The sequence below is a fragment of the Eschrichtius robustus genome, chromosome X (genome assembly GCF_028021215.1).
Source record: "Eschrichtius robustus isolate mEscRob2 chromosome X, mEscRob2.pri, whole genome shotgun sequence".
Lineage (NCBI taxonomy): Eukaryota > Metazoa > Chordata > Mammalia > Artiodactyla > Eschrichtiidae > Eschrichtius > Eschrichtius robustus.
Window position 1 is genome coordinate 44,065,540 of NC_090845.1, and position 26,488 is coordinate 44,092,027.

Here is a 26,488-nt window from a genome sequence, read left to right on the forward strand (position 1 = left end):
TTGATTGGGAACACCATGACATTGGTTTGGTGAAGTCCAATAGGTGGTAACATCAATCACTAAACACAGCATAATCTGAGACCATTCAGGTGTTGGGGGAAGCAGATGAATTTGTATCAGTCAGATCTAAACAAGGTCATGCTGGCCCATGTGTTTGTACAGTTATGAGGGAGGTCTGTCTTCAGGAGGTGACATTGATGGCCTCGGGCACAGCAGACTAGTTTAGGACCAGCCATATTCTCTTGAGTTTTTCTGTTTTTGTCATCCCAAGGAAGTGATGACACACCTGGTAGCAGGTCAGATTGCCAGCTGTCTGCTTGACTCTGGGAAACCACACGATTGTTTTGCCAGGCTGTAGTGCTCAATCTAGGGGACAAAGAACATTAATTGGCTCCCCATCTCACACCTCTCAGGGTCTAAGATGCTCGTTCCCCAAGTACACTCCTTCCATAGCCATGAGATCAGGGTGTCCCATCCCAGTGCCTATAACTTCACTTTTATTCAATCATCTCCTGTTTGCACACAGACCTTTCATCCAGATGCAGGGTCAGGTGCAAGAGGACAAAAGGCATTTTTATAAAATTTACAGAGATTTTTTTTTAATGTCTTCTATCTTGGCCCCTGTGGGCCACTGGAGGGGAATTCGGTAAGCAGTGTCTTCAGTCAAGTGGTCAGTGTTGTTATGATCTACGACCACGTCCATCCAGCAAAAGAATCCAGGTGACTGAACCAGAATGAAGTTCAAATCCCCTAGGCCCCTTTTGGGCTGAGCTGCCACCTCTTTTGTCCTGACCATTACCCAGAAGGTATCCAATAGACGATGATCCCTTTCTGGTGACAGCCACATCCAGTGACCAAACTGACTTACTTAAGTGTGTGGACCAGGAAGAGGTAGAGAGAGGTAGAGTCTGAAATCCTTTTGAGTCCATTTTTGAGGAGGCTTTCAATGTTCAACAATAAGATATCTGCTGATGGTAGGCAGCAATGTTGGGTGCACCACTTTCAGACTGCAAACACTCTGCATCAGAAACATAGAGATTTTTACTTTGTACCCAGTCTCTGATGGTGGATGTGTTACCATGTCCAAGGGACAACGGCAGTGATCTGAGCAGCACAGACTCCATCCACTGCTTGATTCTAGTTGGTCTCATCAGAGAACAGGCCCATACTATGGGCGTCTACATCAGTCACCCAGACTGACCTCAACCACTCACCATCCATTACAGATTCCCACAGGCCACCATCATTGTCCTCAGAAATCCCCATTCACTCTCACCAGAGACCCTCTATCAGACAACCTCCTCCATCACCATCTCTCAAGCCCTAAAATTCAAATCACGTTCCAACTCTATGCCAACTGCTGTTCAGCTGCTTCTGAGAACCACTTCCATTTCCAGTCCCCACCACTAAGATCACCTTTTCTAAGGGCTGCTCTTTTTTTCACAGGTGCAGTGAGGCCACCATTTCTGTCCAGCATGAGAAAGCTAAATTGCTCTAAAGCTGTGATTTTCCAACTTTTTAAAGTATCATAGCCTTTTCAGAAACAGAAAAGGGGAAAAAATAAAAATAAAAAAAATAAAAACAGAAAAGGGGGGTGCTACTTGTGGAATTTGGGTTTCCTCTTTAAGCAAAACAAGGGTCAGTAAAGGACAAGACCCTGCCTTTTCTGCCACTAGCCGCCCCGCCCCCAGCTCAAGTAGACCTGCTTACTGGATGATAAATGTGTCAGTCAAAGCAAGACCCTCCCCTCGACTGCCAATAGACCCGTGCTATGCAGGGCCCGTGGCTCAGACATTCTGACTCGTTGGAAAGGCTATCAATCAAGTCCCCACTCCCGCCCCCTGCTCGCAGATGAGCGGCGGGTCCAGAGCCTGCACTCACAAACAGGCTGGCTGGTCAATCAGTCCTCCACCCTCTCGCTCAGCACACCCAGCGCCCCAGGAGCAAGAGCTCTTGATTGGCCATCTGCTGCCTTTTCAGATGGAGAACCCACCCTCTAAAGGTGGCAAAGCTGCTGTGATGAACAGCTGATTAACCCAAGGGCTGTCACTGGCCCACAGATCTGTCACGACTGGCTCCACCTCTTCCCAGACATCTATTGACACGAAGACGGGCGGGCCTGCAAACAGGCTCTGCGCGCATCCCAGCTTCCCTCTGCTGGTCCTTTTAAGGTGTCCGGTTTGGAGCCCAGTCTCCACCAGGGAAGAGAGACCGTGGCGCAGTGTAGGTTTCCCAGACTGTAAGAGCGCAGAGGGAAAGAGTCCCTATGCAGCCGCATTCTGGAAAAACAAAAACCTGGGGGTGGGTCCAAAACACTTTTAAAGATTAACTCAACAAGCTGCTTCTTTGGAGTTCTCACGTAGCGCTTAGGTATTGGCTCTCCTTCAGACTGCATGGGAAATTTTACCTGCATGTGTGCATGTCTGATTTTTTCAAAATATATTTAAACTTTCTGTAATTGTGTTTTCTGTAAGATTCTGTAATATGGTAATGGTGGTGCGTAATTCACTTACAACTCTAGTTTGAGTTGAAAAACAAAAGTAGCAAAAATAACCATAACTACAATACTCTTATTGGTTACACAATGTAAAAAATACATAAACTGTAACATCAAAAACCTAAATTGTGAGGAAAAGTGTAAAGTTTAGGAGTGCTATTGAAGTTATCAGCTAAAAATAGAGTGTTATAATTTCAAGATAATTTACATGAGCCTCATGGTAACCATAACGGAAAAACCTGCAGTAATTACACAAAAGAACATGATAAAGAAGTCAAAACATACTGATACCGAAAGAAATCAAAACACACAAAAAAGACAGCAGGATAAGAAATAAGGAACAATGAATCTACAAAACAGCCAGAGAATAATGAAAATGGCAATAGTAAATCCTTACCTATCAATAATTACCTTAAATGTAAATAGATTAAATACTCTAATCAAAAGACATAGATAAAATAGATTAAAAATACAAGACCCAACCATATGCTACCTGCAAGAGACTCACTTTGGTCTTAAAGACACATATAGACTGAGAGTGAAGGGATGGAAAAAGGTAATTCAAGCAAATGGTCACACACACACACAAAAAGGCAAGTGTAGCTATATATCAGACAAAATAGACTTTAAATTAAAAATGGTAAATTTTATTAATCAAAAGCCTTTTTCAGGGTCAGATCCCAAATGACCCCTCTGAGCTTGTTTTTTCAAAATGAATCTCCCCCCAAAGAGGCCACATTTGTAGGGCAAGTGGAATTTTCTGGAAAAGGGAGAAAGTGGATTCTAGGTGAGAAAAATAGTGGCACAGAGGTTGTTATGACTTAGAATCTTGGCAGAAGCAGAGGCTGGAAACTGTGCAAAGAATGTTTTTCATTTAGATGGAATTTGTTCAAATACACACACACACACATGCCAAACCTCGGTGTGACACCTGGCCCCAAACCACCATTCCTGCCTCGTCTTGATGGGTTTAGGGTTTTTGAAGATTTCCTCCATTTCCCCTTCCTCTCTCCTCTTTCTCCTCTTCCTTTCTCTCTCCTTCTCTCTCTCTCCCCCTCATTAAAATAACAACCTAGTTTATTTTTGTTTAATTGCTGGTAGCATGACCTCAATTACAAGGACAACACAACTAATGCAGTTTGTGTGTGCTGTGGAGGGAAAAAAAACTCAAAAAGAAAAAAAAAACCTAGAGAATGAATAGTAAGGGGGATTGTATTTTTTTTTGACGTCTTTATTGGACTATAATTGCTTTACAATGGTGTGTTAGTTTCTGCTTTATAACAAAGTGAATCAGTTATACATGTACATATGTTCCCATATCTCTTCCCTCTTGCATCTCCCTCCCTCCTACCCTCCCTATCCCACCCCTCTAGGTGGTCACAAAGCACCGAGCTGATCGGGGATTGTACTTTTAAACGAGGGGAGTCCTCTTTGAGAAGCTGATGTTTAGCAAACACTTGAAGGAGGTGAGGGAGTTGGAAAGGGAATAAAAAGACAAGGCTACAGCATTTCAGGGCCCCAGTTCAGGGCCTCTAATTGACACCTCGTGGCATTTGTTGATGGCTGCTCTTTTCCTAAAGTTCAGCTGAGACCCTGGATCCTCATTCTGACCCTGTCAGAGTTCCCCAAACTCTCTCTACCTTTGAGGCAATTGACTCCAAGAATCCTGCAGCTTTTCTGACAACTGCTACCTAAAGTACCTGACTGGCCTAAGTAATTTTTCAAACCTTGCCTACTGGAACCACAACTTTCAATACCACACCCTAAACCTCTCAGTAGTGACTGCCAGGTTTCCAGAACCACCTTCCATACCGAGTCCACAATCTGAACATCCCCAAAACCATAGTTACCACAAGTTCATTTTATAGGGCACTTCCATGGCCACTACATTAATGTTAATGAGGATTCATTCATTCAACCAATATTTACAAACACCTAATCTGTGGCAGGCAGTGTTATAAGTACTCTCAGATTAATCCTCTCAAGATACTTACGAGGTAGTTAATGTCATTAGCGCGAGTTGATAGAGGAGGAAAATGGGAATATAAGGTCACACGTTGGATATGGAGAGGGCTGTGATTTGAACCCAGTCTGGCTCTAGAATCCATGCCCTTAACCCCTGTGACTGTCTTGCAATCATGGGTCTTGTTTCAAAGTTCTCTCTTCAGTTAGACACTTCCCTTAGGTCTTTCTTAAATGTCATCTCAGTGAGGCCTTTTCCATGGCCATTCTAGCTAAAATTTACACACACACACACACACACACACACACACACACACATACACAAACACTCACTATACCCTTTCCTGCGCCATTTTTCTCCTTAACATTTATCACTATATTATACATTTTACTTATTTATCTAGCAATTATTACCCCAAATTGTTATTTGCTCTTTACATTTAATATCTGTGTCCTGCACTAGAAGTCAGCTGCAAGAGGGCAAGGATTTTCACCTGTTTTCTTTGCTGCTGTATCCCTTGTCACACAGTAGGCACTTGGTAAATATTTGTGGAATGAATGAATGAACCCTTCCCTTGTGGAATGAAAGAATGAATAAGTGAGTGAATGAACCCTTCCAATGATGGCTGATTCCAGGCTGCCTTGCTTGGATCCTGGTTGGCCCTGGATTCACCCCTCTGACTCCCATGCTTTTGACCGCAAGTGTATTGGCTCTGTTTACAAATGTTAACATTTAAAATCAGAATTATACCAATTCAGATTAATTTCTATTGAGGAAGTTTGCCCTGGAGTTAATTCTGAGCCAATGTAAATTCTTGTTCAATGCCGTACAGTGGCGAAGTTAACCCAAAGCCAATTTTGTCCATTTTCACTTTTCTGAAATTGTTTTCAGTGGGATGAATCATTTTCGGGTTAATCTTTACAGTGATAATTAGATCCACACATCAATATTCTTATCTGTGTCATATTTCAGCAATAATAGCTTTGTCCCTGATATCTCCTTGCCCTCAGGCTGCTCCTTGAACAGCTCAGGCACATTCTTGCTTCGGGGACTGTACTGGTTGTTCCCTCTGCCAGAAATGCTCTTGCATCTGTAGTTCATCTCTCTCTTTCTTCACATGTTTTTCCTCAAAAAAAAAAACAATCGCCTTTCAACAAGGCCTAAGCAGACTACCCTATTCAAATACAATGTTCTCCCATCCTGCACTCCTGATCCCCCTTACTGCTGTTATTTATTTTTTTAGTTATTTTTTTATTGAGATATAATTGATTTACAATGTTTCAGGTATACAGCAAAGTGATTCAGTTATATATATATATATATATATATATATATATATATATATATATATATATATATATATATATGTATGTATACATATATATGTATGTATATATTTCAGGTTCTTTTCCATTATAGGTTATTACAAGATATTGAATATAGTTCCCTGTGCTATACAGTAGCTCCTTGTTGTTTATCTATTTTATATATTGTAGTGCATATCTGCTAATCCCAAACTCCTAATTTATCCCTCCCCCGCCTTTATTTTTAATTTAATGCATACTTATCACCTCCCAATACACAAATATAATGTAATTTATTGTCTTGTTTATTGTCTGTCTCCCTCTGCTAGAATAAAACTCCACAAGGGCAGGAAGTTTTGAATCTCTTGTTCCCGGCTGTATCCCCACTGCCTATAATAGTGCCTGGCACCCAGTAGGCACTCAATAAATATTTGTTGAATGAATAGCTCCTGTTCTTCTGAGCTTTATTTGTGGCAAGTTTTCTCCAAGTCTAATATTTCAGGATTGCAGTTTGCAGATTCATGTTTGGTTGAGAGCATTGGTTCTGTTTTCCCTTAACACATTTTAAAGTTCACGGTTTTAGCTGTTGTCAGTTTGTTCTGCAGTGATTATGTCTATCAGTGATAGTCATTGTGGATCCAGTAAGATATTTTGTTTTTATTTCCTAGGTAATCCAGGAGAAAAACTGTACGCAATCCCCTTAGACAGTCCAGAATTGTCTGGGATGGGCTTTGCTAAGCTGAGTTTTCAGTCAGCTTCTGGTCAACTTTGTGTAGTGTGTAAAATCTAAACTCCTTCCAACAAGGACCTGCTGTCTAGCACAGGAAACTGTATTCAATATCTTGTCGTAACGTATAATGGAAAAGAATCTGAAAATATATGTAACTGAAATATATAAAACTGAATCACTTTGCTGTACACCTGAAACTAACACAACATTGTAAATCAACTATACTTCAATTTTTTAAAAAAATCTAAACTCCTTCTAACCATGGCCCATGGGGCCCTACAGATCTGGCCCATGACCACCTCTATAACCTCATCTCTAACCACTCTTTTGCTGGATGATTCCAGTGATTCTAGTAAGCACAATATTCCAGCCACACTCGCTTTCTGGCAGAATTTATCTCATCTGTTGGTTTCCATGCTTGTTTATCCTCTGTCTCACCCACGGCCTTGAGGTAAAGTCCATGAGGACAGAGACTGTCTTAGTTTGGGTCCTTCCAGAAGCTGACCCTGAGACAAAGATTGAAGTCAAGTAGTTTATCTAGGATGTGATTCCAGGAAGCACCTGTCAGGCAGTGGGGAAGTGAGGAAGTGAGACAAAGAAGGGAGGGCAGCCGATGAAGAGTGTTATTAAACGACTTAGTGCTGTGGGCAACTGGGACTTGTTCCCACTGCGGAGTTCTGGAGGCCAGTGGAGAACACACACCTCGGGGATGTCCCATCTGAGGGGCAAGGGGGCAGGGGTACTTATCTACCAGCTCTCGTCAGTCATTGGCTGAGGGCTGCTGCCAGGAAGTGTTCATTCCCTGGCCCCTCCAGCCTGCCAGGCCCGGAGGCAGAATGGCCTTATGCAGCTTGAGAGGAAGCCCTCCAGCCAAGAGATGCAGACCCTGGCAGGTGGAAGCCCTCCAGCCAAGAGATGCAGACCCTGGCAGGTGGCAGTTGGCCAGCGCACACCGGAGCAGTGAGGGAACTGACAGTGTCTGCCACAGAGACTGTGACTGTCTTGTTCACTGGGCCTTGCACATAGTACGTGCTCTATTAGACTGAAAGATGAAGCTGGTTCGTACCTGTTATTTTGCCAGAGCAAAGCTGGGCCCCATACATCAAGGTTCAGATATCCTTGGGGCCAAACAGTACGGTGAAAACATTGAGTGTGAGGTCTCTGACCACTCACACTGGCCTCCACTCCCACCCTGGGAAATTCCTGAGGACAGGGATCCTGGTATCTGTCATGCCTGGCACTCTGTCAGGGCTTGACACATAGTAGGCACTCAACTCCCACCCCTTCATCCCAATGTGGTCCTTAAAATGTCAGTCAGTCACCAGAATGGCTACAGTGAAAAAGATGGGGAGTGCTGAGTGATGCTGAGAATTCACCACTGGGGAAGTGTAGATTGGAGAATTGGCATGATTTACAAAGCTGATCATATGTCTACTCCCATGATTTAGCAATTCCATCCTTAGGTATATGCCCAAGAGAAATGAGTGCATATATCCATCAAAAGATATATACAAGAATGTTCACAGAAGGATTATTCTTAATAGCCCCAAATAGAAAACTACCCAAATGCCCATCAACAGTGGAATAGATGAAGTGTGGTCTATTCATGGCAATGGAAAAGAATACAGCAGTGAGGATGGGCAAACTACTAGTTACATAACAACGTGGATCCATCTCACAAACATCATGAGATTGAACGTTGTTAAAAGTCCAGAGAGTGGTTACCATTGGGGGAGGGGGGTGGACTTGAAGGGAGCTTCTGGCGTTTGTTTCACATTCTCTTTCTTGACCTGGGTGCTGGTCATATGGGTGTGTTTAGTTTGTAAAAATTTAATGAGCTTTGTAAACTTACGGTATGTACACTTTTCTGTATGTACATTTTAATTTAATGGTTTAAGAAGAGGTGGCCAGTGTGGCTGGGGCCCATGAAAGAGAGGAAAGGTTGCTGTCAGAAAGGGGGCAAGGACATGAATTTTAGGATTTGGTCTAAGTGTAGCTTCTTGTTTGACCAGAATGGAGGTTTCTTGAGAGCCTGAGAGCTTGATGAGGAGGCGGGGGGTGGGGAGGGGGCGATCAGAAATGCTCTTCCTCAGGGGCTGTAAGCCTGAAGGGCATTGATGGTAGGGAATGGCACCTATACCAGAGGTAACGATACCAATGTGTTGCAGCACATACCGTGCCAATCCCTGCTCTAAGTGAACAGATATACCCAAATACCTGCCCTCGTGGAGCTTACATCCTGGTGAGGGTTAGTGGGGGGACATGTTCTCTGGGCCAAGGGTAGCTATGGCTGCAACAGGCTGAGGTTTATTATGGGGGTATTCCCCCCATATACTCAGGTACTTGGTGGCTGGGATAACATGCCCCTTTCACTTCCACAGTCCCTGTAACTGCCGGCTGGAGAGTGGAGAGTGCTCCCTTTACACATTAGTACTCTCTGCTTTGGAGCTGCCCTCGAGCTGGGAGACTGGCTCCACAAGGAAGCATTCAGGGAGTGACACTGCTCACTTCCAGCAAGGTTCACCCAGACATCGCTCCCACCTTAGCCTCATACAAGTGAACCAGGGCTCCTCCTGACTCAGAAGCTAGGGTTAGGGGCATCATTTGTAGTGGTGGGTCCATCAGGCCAGATGTTCTTCCGGTAGCCAGTGACTGGGGGCGCCTGCACTCTCCGACGTCCCAGGTAGGGACCTGCACAGAGATGGTAGCAATGAACATGTGATGTGGGAATCTGAAAGTGTGAGCTGTGGAAGGGGGCCACAGGGGAGAGGGCAGAGATGCCAGGGGCACGAAGGGGAGCCCAGATGCCCATAGTTAACGGGGATCTAGGAGAGACTCCCTGGAAAGAAACAAAGACAGAGCCAGAGCAAGTGTCCAACTCCATCTGCCAGATCGAGAGAGAGCCTGAGAATGAGCCCCTGACGCAAGGAGATGGCCTATTCCCAGAGAAAAAGAACGGGGGATGGGGTGGGCAGTGGAGAGAGACTTCCTGCTCGAAACAGAGACACAGAAAGAGAGAGAGAGATAAGGGGGCAGGGAGAGAAACAGACACACATGCACACACACAGAGATGTGCATCTTGAGTTAGAGACCACCCAGATTGGGGTAGAGGGGAAGAGAGAGGCATCCAGACTCACCAAGACACAAGACAGAGGCAGAAACCCCAGAGCTGAGAGAAACAGAGAAGAAGGCAGGGAGGGAGACAAACACTCATCCTCAGCAATAGAAAAGCCCTGCTCTGACCCACCACCCTCAACCCCTGGTCACCCTGGCCCTTCTTCCAACATAGGCGGTCCCAGTGTGGTAGCTTTTTTCTAAATACGGCTGCCGTCAATTTCTTCTCATATGCTACACCTTGATCCAGAGAAGGCCTGAGCCACCACAGAAAAAGCCCAGGCTATTCTGCTGGAGAGAGAGGCCACACAGAAGACTCAAGTACCAAACATGGGAATACAGAAGCCATCTTGGACGTCCAGCCCAGTTGAGCCTCCAGATGATTCCAGCCCAAGCCACCCAAGACCCCAAGGACCACCTAGCTGAGCCTGGTCAACCACAGGACCATGAAAGGTAATAGTAAATCGTCGTTTTAAGCCACTGAGTTTTAGGGTGTTTGTCACATGGCAACAGATAACCAGAATACCCAGAAAAGGCTTTTCAAGCCTGACATCCCACTCCCACATCCCCCTCACAACAAAAGCAACACCAGCCAGTCACAGTTTCAGTCCCTTTAATTAGGTGCTCTGAAGAGAGGGCAGAATGGCAGACAAGGGGTGGAGAAGGTGGTGCTCTTAAGCCCCTTTCAGTAACCGGTCAGTGCTCATCCTCTGGCAGCTGGATCTTGCTGGGGTCGAAGCAGTTGGAGTCCATGATGGGGAGGCCATTGGCCTCTCGGTATTTTACAAGCCTCTCAGCTTCCCGGCGGGCCCACTCCTGCATCCTGGAGGCAGCAGCGTGGGGGTAGACGTGAGGGAGCCTCAATGGACACCAATCCCCATCTTAGCTCCCCAGGGACAGGATTTCTGGCAGTCTCCTTCAATCTCCACCCCTGCTTCTGCCCCGACCCGTCCCACTCTCTTTGACACCCCATGCACCTGTAGTCAGGCAGATAAGCCACAAAGGTGCTGCCAAGGACCAAGACGATGGAGAAGCCAAAGAAGAAGACGACCCGCATGTTCCAGAGGTCCACAGCAGGGTCCCTGTCATAACCGTGGGAGTCTGGGTTCTATGGCAAAGAGAAGAAGAGGTCAATGAGGGCTTCCTGCTGCTCCACAAAGCCTTATGCTGGCGCTGCATAACCTGGTCTCCAATTTCACCTCGGACCAATCTCCCCTCCCTCCCTAAATTCCTCTCTATTCTTAGGACTTGTCAAGCTCCTTCCCACCACAGGGCCTTTGCACCTGCTGTTCCCGCCGCCTGGAAAGCCTTTCCCCCAGATCTAGTCGTGGCTGGATCTGTCTCCTCATTCAAGGTTTTGGCTTCATCATCACTCCCCTTAGGAGGCACTCCCTAGTCACCTTATCTATTAAGTTGAACTATAGAAAATTGCCATTTTTACAGGTCAAAAATGTCTCAACCTATTAACTCCCTACCCCCAAGTCACTCTCCATCCTCTTACCTTGCTTAACTTTCTAGCATTTACTAGTTTACCAAAGTAGCATATCCTCCAAATCCTCTGATCACATCATCTTATATTATTGATTACATACTCTATATTACTGTTTCCTAACATTTTACATGTTTATTTTCAGTATTCTCCACTACCACGTAAGCTCTGTGAAAGCAAGGGCTTTATCTGATTTCCATACTGCTGAATCCCTAGCACCCTGAACTTAACCTGGCATTACAGCAGGCCCTCAATACATAGTTACAGAATGAATGAATAAATGAATAAGCATCCTATATATCCCAGCCCCTCAACCAGAGATTACTATTAATGAAGTACCTATTGTATGCCAGGCCTTTTCACAAGCACAAACTGCACAATATCCCAGTGAAGTGGAAAGTGGCAAGAATAATTAACACCTTCTAATGGTGAGTACTTACTAAGTGCCACCTGCTGTTTTGAGCATTTTGACTCATTTAATTACACGAGGCAGGTGTACTGTAGTATTTTATTTTTTTAGAAGGTGTCCTAATACTTTCCCCATCTTACACAGAAATTGAGACACCAAGGGGTTTAGCTACTTGCCCAAGGTCACTGCCTGTATTCCAACTCAGGCATTCTGATTTCAGTCTCTGATATCGGTATAGCGCAGCAGACCTGGCTCCACCACACATTCAGTTATGTGAGCTTGGACAAGTCACTTAACATCTTTATGCTTCAGTTTCCTCATCTGTAGAATGGGTACACTAATACTACCTACCTCGAAATAAGGTTGTTATGAGGATTAAATGAGTTAATGTATGTAAAGTGTTTCAAACACCTGAGCAAGCACTATATAAGTGTTTAGAATTACTGTTGTTATATTGCTTTAAATGTGTTTTGAGCACTGCCCACTTCAGGGTTGATATCTGTCTGCAAAATAAGGCCAATCTCGCCTCTGGCCCTGAACCCGAAGGTGATCAGGAGACAAAGGAGGAAAACAAGCTAAGCAAAATTCCCAAATCTTCGAGGATTTCGCCAGCTGCGCAATCTTCAGCCGACTAAGAACGTCCTCTACGGCGCCCCATCCGCCGGTCCCCGATTGACCCTTCCGGCGTCCGTTTCCCCTCCCTCTCACCTTCTCATAGAGGTTTTCGTCCTCGGCATCTGGGTCCTCCTGCCAGCGTAAAGTCGGTTCCGGCGGCCGCTTTCCCGTCACAGCAGACGGGGCGATCACAGCCCTGGAGGAGCTGGATTCCCAGCGAACACGGGCAGCCGGGAGCCCTCGCCTCGCCGCCAACGCCAAAAGGCGGCGGCCGCACAAACCTAACATCCCGGCCGCCATGACGGATCGTTCTGCAGTTTCTCGGGGGCGGGGACGGAAATGTGACTGCGCAGCTGCAGCTGGTCCGAGCGCGAGAATTGTCGCTCCGCCCCCGCCGCACTAAATAGGTCCCGAGTCGAGATTTTGTTTTCAAAAGGGCGAGGCGTCCTCTTTCCCTCCCTCCTGTCATGGCCTCACGGAAGCAACCATCTTCTTATCCTCTCGATCAGGCTATGGAATTTCTGACCGAAAGGCTGTGGAATTTCCTTGAAAATAAAGCGGTAGCACTTGCTTGGATTCCGTTCCCAACCAATCGCACAGAGAGCTCCCTCACCCTCTGGCGAAAAGGGCGAAGCTTCCATTGATCTTTCATCTTAGAAGGAAGCCAAGCTTTCTTAAAAGCGCCTCGCTGGATTGGCCAATTGCTGCTCCTTTTCTCGACTTGTGGGAGTATGCACGGGGAGCGGGGAGGTGGCGTACACTTGCCAATCAGAGCAAGCCGGGGCTGGCTGACTGCGGACGGCGACCAATAGACTGGGCAGGCCAGAGCGCGCTCCCTTAGTAGGTGGATGGTGGTCGAAGCGCCGGCTCCCTTCTTGTCGTCGCCATTTTGTGCTGGTGATCGCGGCCGGCTGGGAGTAGGCGGCAGTGGGTTTCCAGGGGAGGGTAGCGCGCCTCGCGCTTCTCTCCTCCCTCCCTCCTCCGCCCTTCCCCCCCCTCCTCCGCCCTTCCGCCCCTAGCCTTGGACTTGGTAGCTGTGCGGACCGGCTCCGGCTGAGCTGGGAGAGTTGGAGGAGGTGGCGGCGGGCCGAGGTGATGTCCGAGAGCCCTCCCTTGACAGCCCGGGCCGAGAAGGTGAGCGTCGACGCTGGTCGTGGGGGCGGAGGTAAGGGGCCGGGGTGGGGGAGGGGGTGCGTAGAGGACTGCGGGCGGCGGGTCTGGGCTTCGCGAAGAACCGATCGATGCTTGCACGATCTGAGCCGGGGAGGGGGTGTCTTTTTGTTTTTTGTTTTTCTCCTTTAGAGAGCAGAGGCGCGTGCGCGATTGGGACACTGGATGGGTGCACGCGGGTTGGGGGAAGGGAGGGACGAATGGGAGTGGGCTACTGTGGCTCACTGTGTCTGCGACGCCGAACTTTATCCGTGGGAGGCGGGTGTCTGCGACTTTGCTTTTTATTCATGGAAGTGTGCGCTCTGCTCTCGTGTGTGACTTTGGTACTTACCTACCCATGGGGAAGTGTTTTGTGGCTCTGGTCCTTATTCTTGGGTGGGGGAGGAGGGAGAACGTCGGTATGACTCGGGTCTCTATCCTCGGAGTGTGTCTGTAACCTTGGTCCTTATCCATGGGGAGGGGTCCTTATCCATAGAAAGTCTTCTTACGATTGGCCCTAATCCACTTACTGGGTGGGGGCGGGGAGTGCAAGGAACGTGTGTAAGACTTATTTCCCCTTCTTTTTTTGGGAGGGGTTTCGTATCTGTTACTCTGACGCTCATCCTGTGAAAGGGGGCCTCAGTGTGTGATTATGGCCCGTGTTGATTGTGGGTTCCTGTCTGTGATTTTGGCCCGTAGTTATTCGGGGCTCCAGTCTGTGACTTTGGTCCCTATCTGTTGTGGATAACCAGTGTATGACTCTGGCCCCTTTGCCAGATCTACTGAGGGTTTTGTCTCTGGCTCTCATCCACTGGGGCCCCTGGTTGTGATTCTAACTCTTACCCATCTGGGAGCAGGTAACTCTGGTTCCCTGTGGCTTGAAGAGGAAGAGAAAATTGGTGTGAGTGTATACAAGGAGGAAAGGTGTGGTGGCAACCTAGTGTTGGGCAGGTGCTGTTAACGCCTGACTTTGCCTGATTCTTGTTTAGAGGGTGGGGCCTGAAGATTCTGGGATACTTCGTGGTGACCCCTGGCCCAATCACATGGCTCTCAGGCCTTCCTTCGTTCTCACCGCAGCCCTGAGGGTTGCGGGAAGGGACTGCCCTTCCATCCCAGCAGAGTAACAGTGGTTCACAACAGGCTCCGAAAGGGCTCCTTATTACCTCTGAATAACTTGGGCCCAGAGCCCTGGGGAGGGAGCCGCCTTGGGGGACCTGGCTGTGCATAAGAGACAGGGCTCAGGGCTGAGCCAGTTGCCCTGTGAGGGCCAAAACTGTGTTGGCCCGGAGCCTAGGGAGGCGGCAGCTGTCTCATTGCCAAGTTACCCCTTCACCCCCTGAGCCTTTCGTGGTCTCCTGCTGTCTCATAGTGGGCAGCCAGCATCTTCTTGGGAGGATGAAATGGCACCTGAGGGCTCATGGAAGAAGCCTGGTGGGTGCCTGGGACTCCTGTTGTGAAGTCTCGCCTCCGTGCCTAATGTGCCTGATCTCAGACAAGTCATCCAGCACTTAGAGCCCCCCTGGGCAGGTAACTCCGGGCTTGACTTGTCTACCAGTCTCAGATGGCAAAGCCCTGATCACAGAATTGGTGGCACCACCGGGTCTCTCTGCAAGATGCTGTCTGCTGAAGGCCATGCTGTTTCTACGGTGGCCGGCTCTAGCCTCACGTTTGTAGGGAAACGAAGCAGCAGGCCAAATAGGGACTGCCTTCCTGCTCTGGTCCACAGGAGCACTAGGAGTTGGGAAACAGCGTCGCTGGGCTCAGGGACAGCAGAAAGCCTTCACAATAAGCGTTTCTCAAGGAGGCCCTCTCTGCCCCAACTGCCTTGACCCCTTTCTTCCTTCTGCTCTCTCCAGAGTCCCTGCAGGAGGCATCACCCAGGCTGGCAGATCATGGTGGCAGCAGCGGGGGTGGCTGGGAAGTGAAACGGAGCCAGCGGCTGAGGAGGGGCCCCAGCAGCCCCCGCAGGCCCTATCAGGACATGGAGTATGAAAGACGGTGAGTTACCCACTCCCACCTCTGCCAGGCAACCTAGGCTTGTCCCTGTGTGAGAGTTGATCCAGAAAAGTGCTAGGAAGGGGCTTCTGTGCAGAAGAAAACAACAACAGAAAACAGCACAGCAGATGATTGGTTTCTTTTCAGCAGACATTTACTTGGCACTTGTGAGCCAGGACCTGTGCTAGGCTCTGGGAGTGCATTGGTGAATTGAGACAAATAAGATTGTAGCCTTCTCCTTACTTAGGGTCTCACAAGGGAAACCACACAGTTTACAGGTCATTACAAAACAGCTTGATAGGTGCCATGTTTGGTTGCAGGGTGGGAAGGGATCAAGAGAAAGGGAGGAATGGAGACTGATGCCTAGATTTCCAGTTTGGATGACCCAGATAGGTATATGGTGCCATTCACCAAGGTGTGACAGCCACTGCAGGAGGAGAGGCAGAGGTGCATGACAGATGGGCAGTGGGTGGGTTGTAAGTGCTGTGGATTCTCAGGAGAGAGGTGTGGGCTGTAGCTTTGGGTTTGAGGGATGGAGAGGAGTGGTGCCTTCAGAGTCAGGAATTTGCCCAGAAAATGTATGGGGCAAGCCAGGTCAGATAGTATTACTCAGCACTGCATTTTTAAGATTTAGGATTCAGGGACAGGGTGGGCTGAAGTTGGTGTGATACTTGTCTTGGAATGGGACACTCTTACACAGTTATTTTTAAATTCTGGTACGAACAAGAAACAGTTGGAACACTTGGTGAAATACAGAGATCCTGGGCCATACCCTTACCATACTGGTGGATCACCTCACTTGATTCTAATGAAGATGATTTATTCCTGACATTTAAAGATTGTATAGGAAAGTAGACCTAATTCTCCCAGAGAGCCTCTATTAAGAGTCAGTAGATTTATGAAAAGTCAGGGAGGAAATAATTTTTTTAGTGTCTTACAAAGGGTTTCTGCTACCACCACCTTTTCAAAAATATAGAATTATAATATTTTGTTTTCTGAAAAGTGATGAGCCCAAATTTGAGATGTCATCCTCTAGTGTTATTCAGCCTTGACTTTCTTTCAGAATGTCTTTTGAAAGGCATTCGATTTTGGATGGTATTCACTGGAAGAGCTCTGGTGGCAGTTCCTGAGTTTGAGTAGGTAAGATACTTGCCTCAGACTTTATTACCAAATAAAGCCACTGGCTTTCTTTTGGCTTTTAAAGGACCTCAAGTGCAGAGGTTTGAGTTAATCATACTTTTCCAGTTCAAGGTACATTTCTATCGTAGGTTGGTACAAGACCTTCTCTTGCCATATTTATTCTTTCCTTTTTTATTTCCAATCCCCATAGCTGTAGGCAGCTGCTCTGTTGTGTTTGAAACGTATCCTTCTAAAATATGTAGTGTTGTTTCGAGTGTGTGTGTTTTCAATTTACACAGATGGCAGAGTATTACAGTCTTCATTCTGTTTCCTGGACTTTGTATTAATCAGCCCTGCATTTTTAAGGTCTGTCTGTATTGCCATGTGTGTTAGTGCTTTGCTTCTAGTTGGTCCCAAAGACACCGTGGGGTGTGCCTACTGCCTTTTACTTAATGATTCCCTCAAGGATGGATACCTGTTTTTAATTTTGGTGTGCTGAAATTCATCACTTTTTTGTCCTATAACCTGTCCTTTCAGAATCTTCTCTATTCCTATCTCTGGATCACAAAGATTGTTCTCACTCTATAGTTTTACCTTTTGCATTCACATCTTTAAATCCATCTAGAGTCCACTTTTGAATATGTTATAATGTAGGTTCTGGTTTTATTTTCCTCCATATAGTGGGCAGTTTTCCCAGTACAGCCCCCCCAGATAGTCCATTCTTTCTTTATTGATTTGCAGTACCTCATCGCATTTTAAGTTTCCTCATGTACTTGGATCTGTCTTGAGTGATCCAATTTGTTTCATTGGTCTATTTGTTATTCTGGTGCAGAACCTTACTGTTTTTCTTACTGTGGCCTTATAGAATGTCTTAATAGCTCCTACTTTGCTCTTATTTTTCAAAGTTGATTTAGTCATTTTGCAGCTTTACATAAAAAACTTATCAAGTCCTTCAAAAAGTTCAAGAATTGCATTGAATTTGTATATTAATTTGGGGAGAATTGTCAGCTTTGTAAGTAGTCATCTCATCCTCTGAAACAGGCCACAAAGATCTATGAAATTCATTTAAAGGACATAAAAATCTGAATAAACCAAAATACAGGTCTTTGGTATTCCTTTTTTTAAAATTGACGTATAGTTGATGTATAATATTATATAAGTTTCAGGTGTGCAGCATAGTGATAACAGTTTTTAAAGATTATATATTCCATTCATAGTTATTATAAAAGACTGACTATATTTCCTGTGTTGTACAATATATCCTTATAGCTTATTTATTTTATACATAGTAGTTTGTACCTCTTAATGCCCTACCCCTATCTTGTCCCTCCCCCCTTCCTTTTCCCCACTGGTAACCACTAGTTCTCTATATCTGTGAATTTGTTTCTGTTTTGTTATATTCATTAGTTTGTTTTAAGTTTTAGAGTCCACATGTAAGTGATATACAGAATTTATCTTTCTCTGACTTACTTCATTTAGCATTAATACTCTCCAAGTCCATCCATGTTGTTGCAAATGGCAAAATTTCATTCTTTTTTATGGCTGAGTAATATTCCATTGTGTGGGTGTGGGGGGGTGGGGGTGTGTGTGTGTACACCACATCTTCTTTAGCCATTTATCTGTTGATGGACACTTAAGTTGCTTCCATATATTGGCAGTTGTAAATAATGCTGCTGTGAACATTGGGGTACATGTATCTTTTTGAATTAGTGTTTACATTTTTTTCAGATATATACCCAGGAGTGGACTGTTTTTAGTTTTTTGAGATACCTCCATACTGTTTTCCACAGTCGCTGCACCTGTTTACATTCCCACCAGCAGTGTACGAGGGTCCCCTTTTCTCCACATCCTCACCAACATTTGTTGTCTGTGTTCTTTTTGATGATAGCCATTCTGACAGGTGTGAGGTGATATCTCATTGTGGTTTTAATTTGCATTTCTCTGATGATTAACGGTGTTGAACATCTTTTCATGTGCCTCTTGGCCATCTGTATGTCTTCTTTGGAAAAATGTCTATTCAGGTCTTCTGTCCATTTTTAAGTTGGGTTTGTTTGTTTCTGTTTGTTTGTTTGATATTGAGTTGTATGAGCTGTTTATATATTTTGGATATTAACCCCTTATTGGTCATATCATTTGCAAATATTTTCTCCCATTCAATCAGTTGTCTTTTATTTTGTTGATGGTTTTCTTTGCTGTGCAAAAGCTTTTAAGTTTAATCTGGTCGTGTATTGTTTGTTAAAGTAATTCCTAGGTGCTTCAGTAGTTTTTATTCGCATCTTGTTTTTTTATTTTCCAAGCTGGTATTTACTGGGGTAGAGGAAAGCTGTTGGTTTTTGTAAGTTATCTTATCTCTGCTGTGTTCCATTGTTATTTCTACTCATTCATTGTTGACTTTGATGGTCTTTCTAAGTAGTTAGCCATGTTGTATACAAACCAATCCTGGCTTTTCTTATTTCTTTTTCCTCACTTATAGCACTGACCAGGACTTTTGATACCATGTTAAATAGTATCCGTGATGCTGATTAAGATTCATTTTAGTTAAGAATCACAAGTATAGATTCATTTTGGCAGGTTGTAACTGAAAATCCAAAGAATAATGGCTTAAACAATATAGTTTATTTTCTTTCCCATAAAGGACATCTGCAGACAGACAGTCAATCCAGGCCTGATAGGCAGCCCCTTTTGCTTAGCCATCAAGTGTGATGTGTACTGTAGGCTTTTAGAATATAGTCTTTAATAAATCAAGAAAATTCTCTAATTGTAGTTTGCTAAGACTGATCAGAAATGAGTATTGAACTTCATAATTACATGCTTTTTTTCCTCCTTTTGTCCATCAACTTCATAAATTGCATTCAATTGCATCCTTGATATTATTGAGATATACCCTCCTTGATCATGGTATGTATATGTATGTTTATAACTTCTCATTTTGAAAAAACTTCAGATTTACAAAAAAAGAAATTGCAAGTACAACGAACTCCCTCAATCCTCTACCCAGAACCACTAATTGTAAACATTTTGCCACATTCACTTTACCTACCTACAAGCCTACTCCTTCCTTCTTCCCCCTTCTCTTTTTTTCTCCCCTCTCCCTTTTCTCCTCCCCTCTCCCTTCCCCTCTTCCTTCTCCCTTCCTTCTACCCCTCCTCCACTTTCTATACATAACATTTTTTTTCTGACTCATTTGAGTTAGTGGCAGACATGACCGGTAAGTACTACAGCATGTTCGTCCCACTTTCTCTTTCATAATCACAGGATGCTTATCAATATGAAGAAATTTAACATTGATACAATAACTTTTGTCTTAAAGTCTATATTCAGATGTCATCAGTTCTTCCAAAAATGTCTTTTATAGCTGTTTTTCCCTAATCCAGTATCCAATCCAAGATCACACACCACATTGAGCTACTTTTGTTTTTTAGTCTCCTTTAATCTGGAATAGTTATTCAGTCTTTGTCTTTTATGCACTTGATGTTTTAAGAGTACATGTCAGTTGTTTCGTAGATGTTTCTCAATTTGTGTTTTTCTAATGTTTACTCATGATTTTTGGAAGAAAAATTATTTAAATAATGTTGTGTATACTTTTAAAACAGTGTTACATTTGATTAGATAATTGTTTTATTTAGGATATTTGCATCTGTGTCCATCAGTGATGGGGTCCTATAATTTCCTTTTCCGGTATTTATCTGGCATTGAATCAAGGTGGCCTCATGACATGAATTGGGCATCTTTTGCTATTTCTCTCTTTATTGGAGGAACTCATATAAGACTTATCTGTCCCTTGAAAGTTTGGTAAAACTCACCTTTAAAGGGGCCTGGGTTTTTGATTATCATTTTGTCTACTTCTGCCAATTATGGCATTTTATGTTTTCCAGAAATATACTCATTTTGTGGAGATCCTCTTATATTATGATTCAGTCCAGCTTCCTAGAAATGTATTATGAATGGGGACTACCTTTGGAAGGTATTTAGTCAAAGTGCTCTGTGGCCAATAAAAAGTATCCCTTACTATCCAAATCTTTTCCCTTCCTGAGTTTAGATAGCAAGAGTTCAGTATCCAAATTTATTTGGTTTAGATGCTGAGTGTCAGTTCAGGATTTCATCTGAACATTTATTCAACTCTATTCAGTTTTTTTTTTGTTTTTTTTTTTTGTTTGTTTGTTTGTTTGTTTTGGCTGTGTTGGGTCTTTGTTGCTATGCGGGGGCTTTCTCTAGTTGTGGCGAGCAGGGGCTACTCTTCATTGCGGTGCACGGGATTCTCATTGCCATGGCTTCTCTTGTTGAGGAGCACCAGCTCTAGGTGCACGGGCTTCAGTAGTTGTGGCACGTGGGCTTAGTAGTTGTGGCGCATAGGTTTAGTTGCTCTGCGGCATGTGGGATCTTCCTGGACCAGGGCTCGAACCCATGTCCCCTGCATTGGCAGGCAGATTCTTAACCACTGCACCACCAGGGAAGTCCCCAAATCTGTTCAGTTCTTAGATTCTGATAACTAAAGTACAAATATCGAGGGATACCTACATTAAGCAACAATGAAAAACATTGTTCATATCAAAAACCTTAAAGATACTCATATCTCTCATACCAGCCACTTCTTGTCTAGGCATTTATCATTAAGGAAACAATTTGGGTTCTAAGCCAAGCTCACAAGGACAGGGACTTCATTTTGTTCACAGCAGTATCCTCAGCACCTAGAATAGTACCTGACACATAGCAAATGTTACATTACTATTTGTTGAATGAATAAATGAACAATTATGAAAAATTGCAAACCAACTGAAATGTCTGGACACATTTTATTTTTCCCATTTGTTAATTACCTTTTAGCTTTTGGGGGTTTTTCCAATATTTTATTATGAAATTTCAAGCATACAGCAAAGTTGAAAGAATTTTACAGTGAACACCTCTATATCCATCCACTGGATTCTACCATTAACATTTTACCATATTTGTTTTATCACATGTTTATTTGTTTATGGTATTTTTTATACTCTAGATATTTAAAATTTTTTATGAAGCCAGATTTATCAGTTTTTTAAAAAATTTTATGACTTCTGGGTTTTGCCTTACTTACAAAGATCTTCCCCATTCTTGAGGTAATCAGTTCTTTCTTACGTTTTCTTTCTAGTATTTTGAAGGTGTCTATTCAGGGACTTGTATTTTTGATCCATCTAGAATTTACTTGGTGTAAGAGATGAGGTAGGTAAACAACTTTATTTTCTTAAAGGTCAACAAACTTTTTCTGTAAAGGACCTGATAGTAAATATTTTTTGGCATCGAAGACCATACAGTCTGTCACAACCAGTCTGCGGAAAGCAACCACAGACAATATGTAAATGAACGGGTATAGCTGTGTTCAAGAAAACTTTATTTAGGTGACTGAATTTGGTCCCCTGGCTGTGGTTTACCAATTCCTGAGCTAGACAGTTATCACAACTAGTATTTATTGACTAATCCATTTTCTCCTTGTTCATTTGAAATGCAACCTTTGGCTGATTCTAAATTTCCATATGTGTGTTTGTATACTATGAACTCTATTTGTTTTTACCGATCTGTCCATTTGTGTTTCAATTGCTCCACCTTTATAATATGTTTTAATATTTGGTGGGGTTCCTCTCTCCATCATTAGTCTTTTTTTTTAAACAGAATTTTCCTGACTCTTCTCTAAGTTGTTTCTTGTCCTTCGCTGTTATAAACAATGTTGCATTGAGAATACTGTTTCTGTATATGTGCAAGTGTATTAGTACATTAAATTCCCAGAAGGAGAATTGGGGGTCAGAGAGTATATAGATTTTTAGTTTTGCCAGCTATTGCCAAATTCCCCTCCATGAGGATCGTCCCATTTTCACCCCTACTACCAATATGAGAGTGCCTATTTCCCATACAGCCTTGCCAACAGTTTGTTGTCAAACATTTGGACTTTTGCAGATTTGTTGAGTTAAAAACATTTGATCACAGATCTTCCTTACAGAAGAATTCCAAATAATATATGTAGATACTCCCCACTCTAGGAAGTAGAGCTTAATTTTCCTCCTCTTGAGTGTGGGCTGATCTTAGTGACTCACTTCTAAAGAATAGAGTGTAAGGGAAAAAGAAACTTTACAGCGGAGAAACCTGGCAGACCCCACCATAACCAGATGATCAAGTTCAGTGTCACCAGTGGTAAGTCACGTTGATAGCATGCGCCTGAGATCTGATGTGATCAGAAGGGCACCTCTATTGTATTCTTCAAAAAACCATAACCTCAAGTCTAATCACAAGAACACATCAGATAAACCCAAGTTGAGGTACATTCTACAAAATACCTGACCAGTATGCTTCAAAATTGTGTCAAGGTCATAAAAAAACAAGGCAAGACTGAGAAACTTTCACAGGCCAGAGGAGACTAAGGGGGCATGATGACTAAATGCAATGTGGTATCTTGGATTAGATCCTGGAACAGAAAGGGGATAGTAGTGGAAAAACTGGTGAAATGCTAATGAAGTCTACAGTTTAGTTAACTTTTTAGCTCTGGCAAATGTACCATGGTTCTCTTCACATTAGGAGAAACTGGGTAAAAGGTATATGAGAATTCTATTAACCTTGAACTTTTCTGTAAATCTAAAATTGTCATTTCTTGAAAATAAGTTTGACTTTATCAAATTAGAAACTTTTATACATCAAAGAATGCTATTCAAAAGAATGAAAAGACATCCCACAGAATGGGAGAATGTGTTTGCAAATCATATATCTGATAAGGGATTAACACCCAGGATGTATAAAGAACTCCTACAAGAGCAACAGAAAAACCTAATTCAAAAATGGGCAAAAGACTTGAATAGACATTTCTCCAAAGCAGATGTATAATTGGCCAATAAGCACATGAAAAATACAAAATAACAAGTGTTAATGAGGATGTGGAGAAATTGGAAGCTTTGTGCATTGCTGGTAGGAATGTATAATGGTACGGCTGCTATGGAACACTGTTTGGCAGTTCCTCAAAAAATCTGTTACCATAGGATTCAGCAGTTCCACTCCTGGGTGTGTACCCAAAAGAAATGAAAGCAGGGACTCAAACAGATACTTGTACACCAGTGTTCATAGCAGCATTATTCACAATATCCAAAACAACCAGTAGGTGGAAACAACCCAGGTGTCCATCAACAGATGTGGTATATACCATACATACATATATGGCCATAAAAAAATGAAATTCTGATGCATTCTACAACATGAACCTTGAAAACATTCTGCTAAGTGAGATAAGCCAGACACAAAGGGACAAATGTTATATGAGTCCACTTATATGAGGTACCTAGAATAGGCAAACTCATAGAGACAAAAAGTAGAGTAGAGGTTGCCAGGTGGTGTGGGGAATTATTGTTTAATTAGAGTACAGAGTTTCTGTTTGGGGTGATGAAAAGGTTCTAGAAATAGATAATGGTGATGACTGTACAACGTTTTGAGTGTACTTTGTGCAACTGAGTTGTACACTTTAAAATGGTAAAGTCCTTGGGCTTCCCTGGTGGCGCAGTGGTGAAGAATCCGCCTGCCAATGCAGGGGACACGGGTTCGAGCCCTGGTCCAGGAAGATCCCACATGCCACGGAGCAACTAAGCCCGTGCACCACAACTACTGAGCCTGCACTCTAGAGCCCACAAGCCACAACTACTGAAGCCCACATGCTCTAGAGCCTGCACTCCGCTACAAGAGAAGCCCGTGCACCGCAACGAAGAGTAGCCCCCACTCACCACAACTAGAGAAAGCCTGCGTGCAGCAACGAAGACCCAACACAGCCAAAATAGTAAATAAATAAAAATTTTAAAAATTATTTTAAAAAAATGGTAAAGTTCTTGTTATATATATTTTATCACAACAAAAATGATTTAGGAAAAATATACAAAAATAAATTTTAAGTGTTATAAAAATGACCTATCTGGTGTAGTTTTAATTTTCATCTTTCATTATGAGTGAGATAGAGCATCTTTTCAAATATAAACCATCTGTACAGTTGACCCTTGAACAACACAGGTTTGAACTGCATAGGTCCACTGATACACAGATTCTTTTCAATAGTAAATACTACAGTGCTACAGGATCCATGGTTGGCTGAATCTGAGCATGTGGGGGAACCACAGATACAGAGGCCTGACTATAAGTTATACTCGGATTTTCAACTGAGCAGAGGGTCGGTGCCCCTAACCCCCGCATTGTTCAAGGGTCAACTGTATTATTTTCTGTGAATTCAGTTCCCTTTTTCTTTTTCCCTTATCTTTTCCCTGTTTATTGTTTGTCTTGACTTGGCTTGTGATGGTTTTTGTTTTTTCCAAGCAGAAATGTTTTATTTTTATGTAGTCAGATTTAATAGTCTTTTCTTCTATGGCTTCTGGATTTGGGTCATAGTTTTCCCCATTTCAAGATTATCAAAAAACTATCTCGTGTTTTATTCTTCTTTTCCTCTATGGTTTCATTTCTTCCATTTAAATCTTTGACCCATTTCAAATGTATCCTGGCTTATATGTGTGAAGTATAGTCATAAGATCGTGCACATGTCTAGGTATTTAACCTTTTTGATGCAGTTATACTTGGGATCTTCCTATTTCTAAACAGTGGCTCTCTGAATACAAGCACAGTATTTATTTCTGCATATTAATTTTGAACCCAGCATCTTTACTGATTTATCTTATTATTTATAATCATTTCTCAGTTGATTCTCTTAGGCTTAGGCAGATACATCCTCATATTATCTACAAGTAATGGTAATTTTACCTTCTTTCCAGCTTTTAATCTTTTTTTCCCTTTGTTTAATTGTTTAATAGCGAGTATCTTAGAATAATGTTAATAATGGTGTTGAAAATGGATATTCTAGTATCATTTCTGACCAGGATTAGGATCCTGCTAGTAGTAGTCTATGGTGGTGTCCATTTTTGTCTTGTTTTAAGTAGATATGTATTGGTTGCTTTTAGAATACTTTTAGAGGGAGTTTCCTGGTGGTCCAGTGGTTCCTCAGTGCTCTTTAGAGTCATTATTTTATCAAAGAATAATTATTGGGCACCTGCTGAATATTAGGCACTAAGCTAAGCTTTGGGGAATAGGGCAGTGAACCGAACAGGTGGTTCCCTCATCTCCCAAAACTCAGTCTAGTAATTTTTTAAATCATCAAAGAAATGCACATTAAATCAATGTTGAGATAATTATTTTACAGTTATTGCAGTAGGAGAAATTTTAACAAAACAGCTGCCAGAGGCTTCCCTGGTGGCGCAGTGGTTAAGAATCCGCCTGCCAATGCAGGGGACACGGGTTCGAGCCCTGGTCCCGGAAGATCCCACATGCCGCGGAGCAACTAAGCCCATGTGCCACAAATACTGAGCCTGCCCTCTAGAGCCCACGAGCCACGACTACTGAGCCCACGTGCCACAACTACTGAAGCCTGCATGCCTAGAGCCTGTGCTCCGCAACAAGAGAAGCCACCACAATGAGAAGCCTGCGCACCGCAACGAAGAGTAGCCCCAGCTCGCCGCAACCAGAGAAAAGCCCGCACGAAATAAATACATACATACATACATACAGTGAGAAGCCCGTGTGCCGGAACAAAGGGTAGCCTCCGCTCACCACAACCAGAGAAAAGCCCATGCGAAATAAATACATACATGGATACATACAATGAGAAGCCCGCGTACCGCAATGAAGAGTAGCCTCCGCTCACCGCAACCGGAGAAAAGCCCGCGCGAAATAAGTACATACATACATACATACAATGAGAAGCCCGCGTACCACAACAAAGAGTAGCCTCCGCTCCCCGCAACCAGAGAAAAGCCCGCGTGAAATAAATACATACATACATACATACAATGAGAAGCCCGCGTACTGCAACAAAGAGTAGCCTCCACTCGCCGCAACCAGAGAAAAGCCCGCGTGAAATAAATACATACATACATACAATGAGAAGCCCGCGTACCACAACGAAGAGTAGCCTCCGCTCCCCGCAACCAGAGAAAAGCCCGCGCGAAATACATACATACATACATACATACATACAATGAGAAGCCCGCGTACCACAACGAAGAGTAGCCTCCGCTCCCCGCAACCAGAGAAAAGCCCGCGCGAAATACATACATACATACATAC

The 26,488-nt window shown here is 43.7% G+C and overlaps 2 protein-coding genes across 7 annotated transcripts in view; one reads left to right on the forward strand and one right to left on the reverse strand.

The window, feature by feature from the left end:
- Nucleotides 1-10,204: 10,204 nt before the first annotated feature.
- On the reverse strand, nucleotides 10,205-12,523 carry NDUFB11 (NADH:ubiquinone oxidoreductase subunit B11). The gene is made up of 3 exons (XM_068532914.1): nucleotides 12,215-12,523; nucleotides 10,586-10,716; nucleotides 10,205-10,431 (listed from the first exon to the last, which is right to left on the reverse strand). The coding sequence occupies exons 1-3, from the start codon at nucleotides 12,419-12,421 to the stop codon at nucleotides 10,305-10,307; spliced, it is 465 nt and encodes a 154-aa protein (XP_068389015.1). The 5' UTR covers nucleotides 12,422-12,523; the 3' UTR covers nucleotides 10,205-10,304.
- Nucleotides 12,524-12,949: 426 nt separating this feature from the next.
- The window catches only part of RBM10 (RNA binding motif protein 10), a 29,105-nt gene continuing 15,566 nt past the window's right edge, over nucleotides 12,950-26,488 (forward strand). For 5 of the 6 annotated variants that reach the window (XM_068532861.1, XM_068532862.1, XM_068532863.1 and 2 more), the window contains exons 1-2: nucleotides 12,950-13,286; nucleotides 15,127-15,268. In XM_068532861.1, coding sequence (XP_068388962.1) covers nucleotides 13,217-13,286; nucleotides 15,127-15,268 — 212 coding nt within the window. In that variant the 5' untranslated portion in view covers nucleotides 12,950-13,216. The remainder of the gene's footprint in view (nucleotides 13,287-15,126; nucleotides 15,269-26,488) is intronic. The other variant, XM_068532866.1, reaches the window with a different exon arrangement.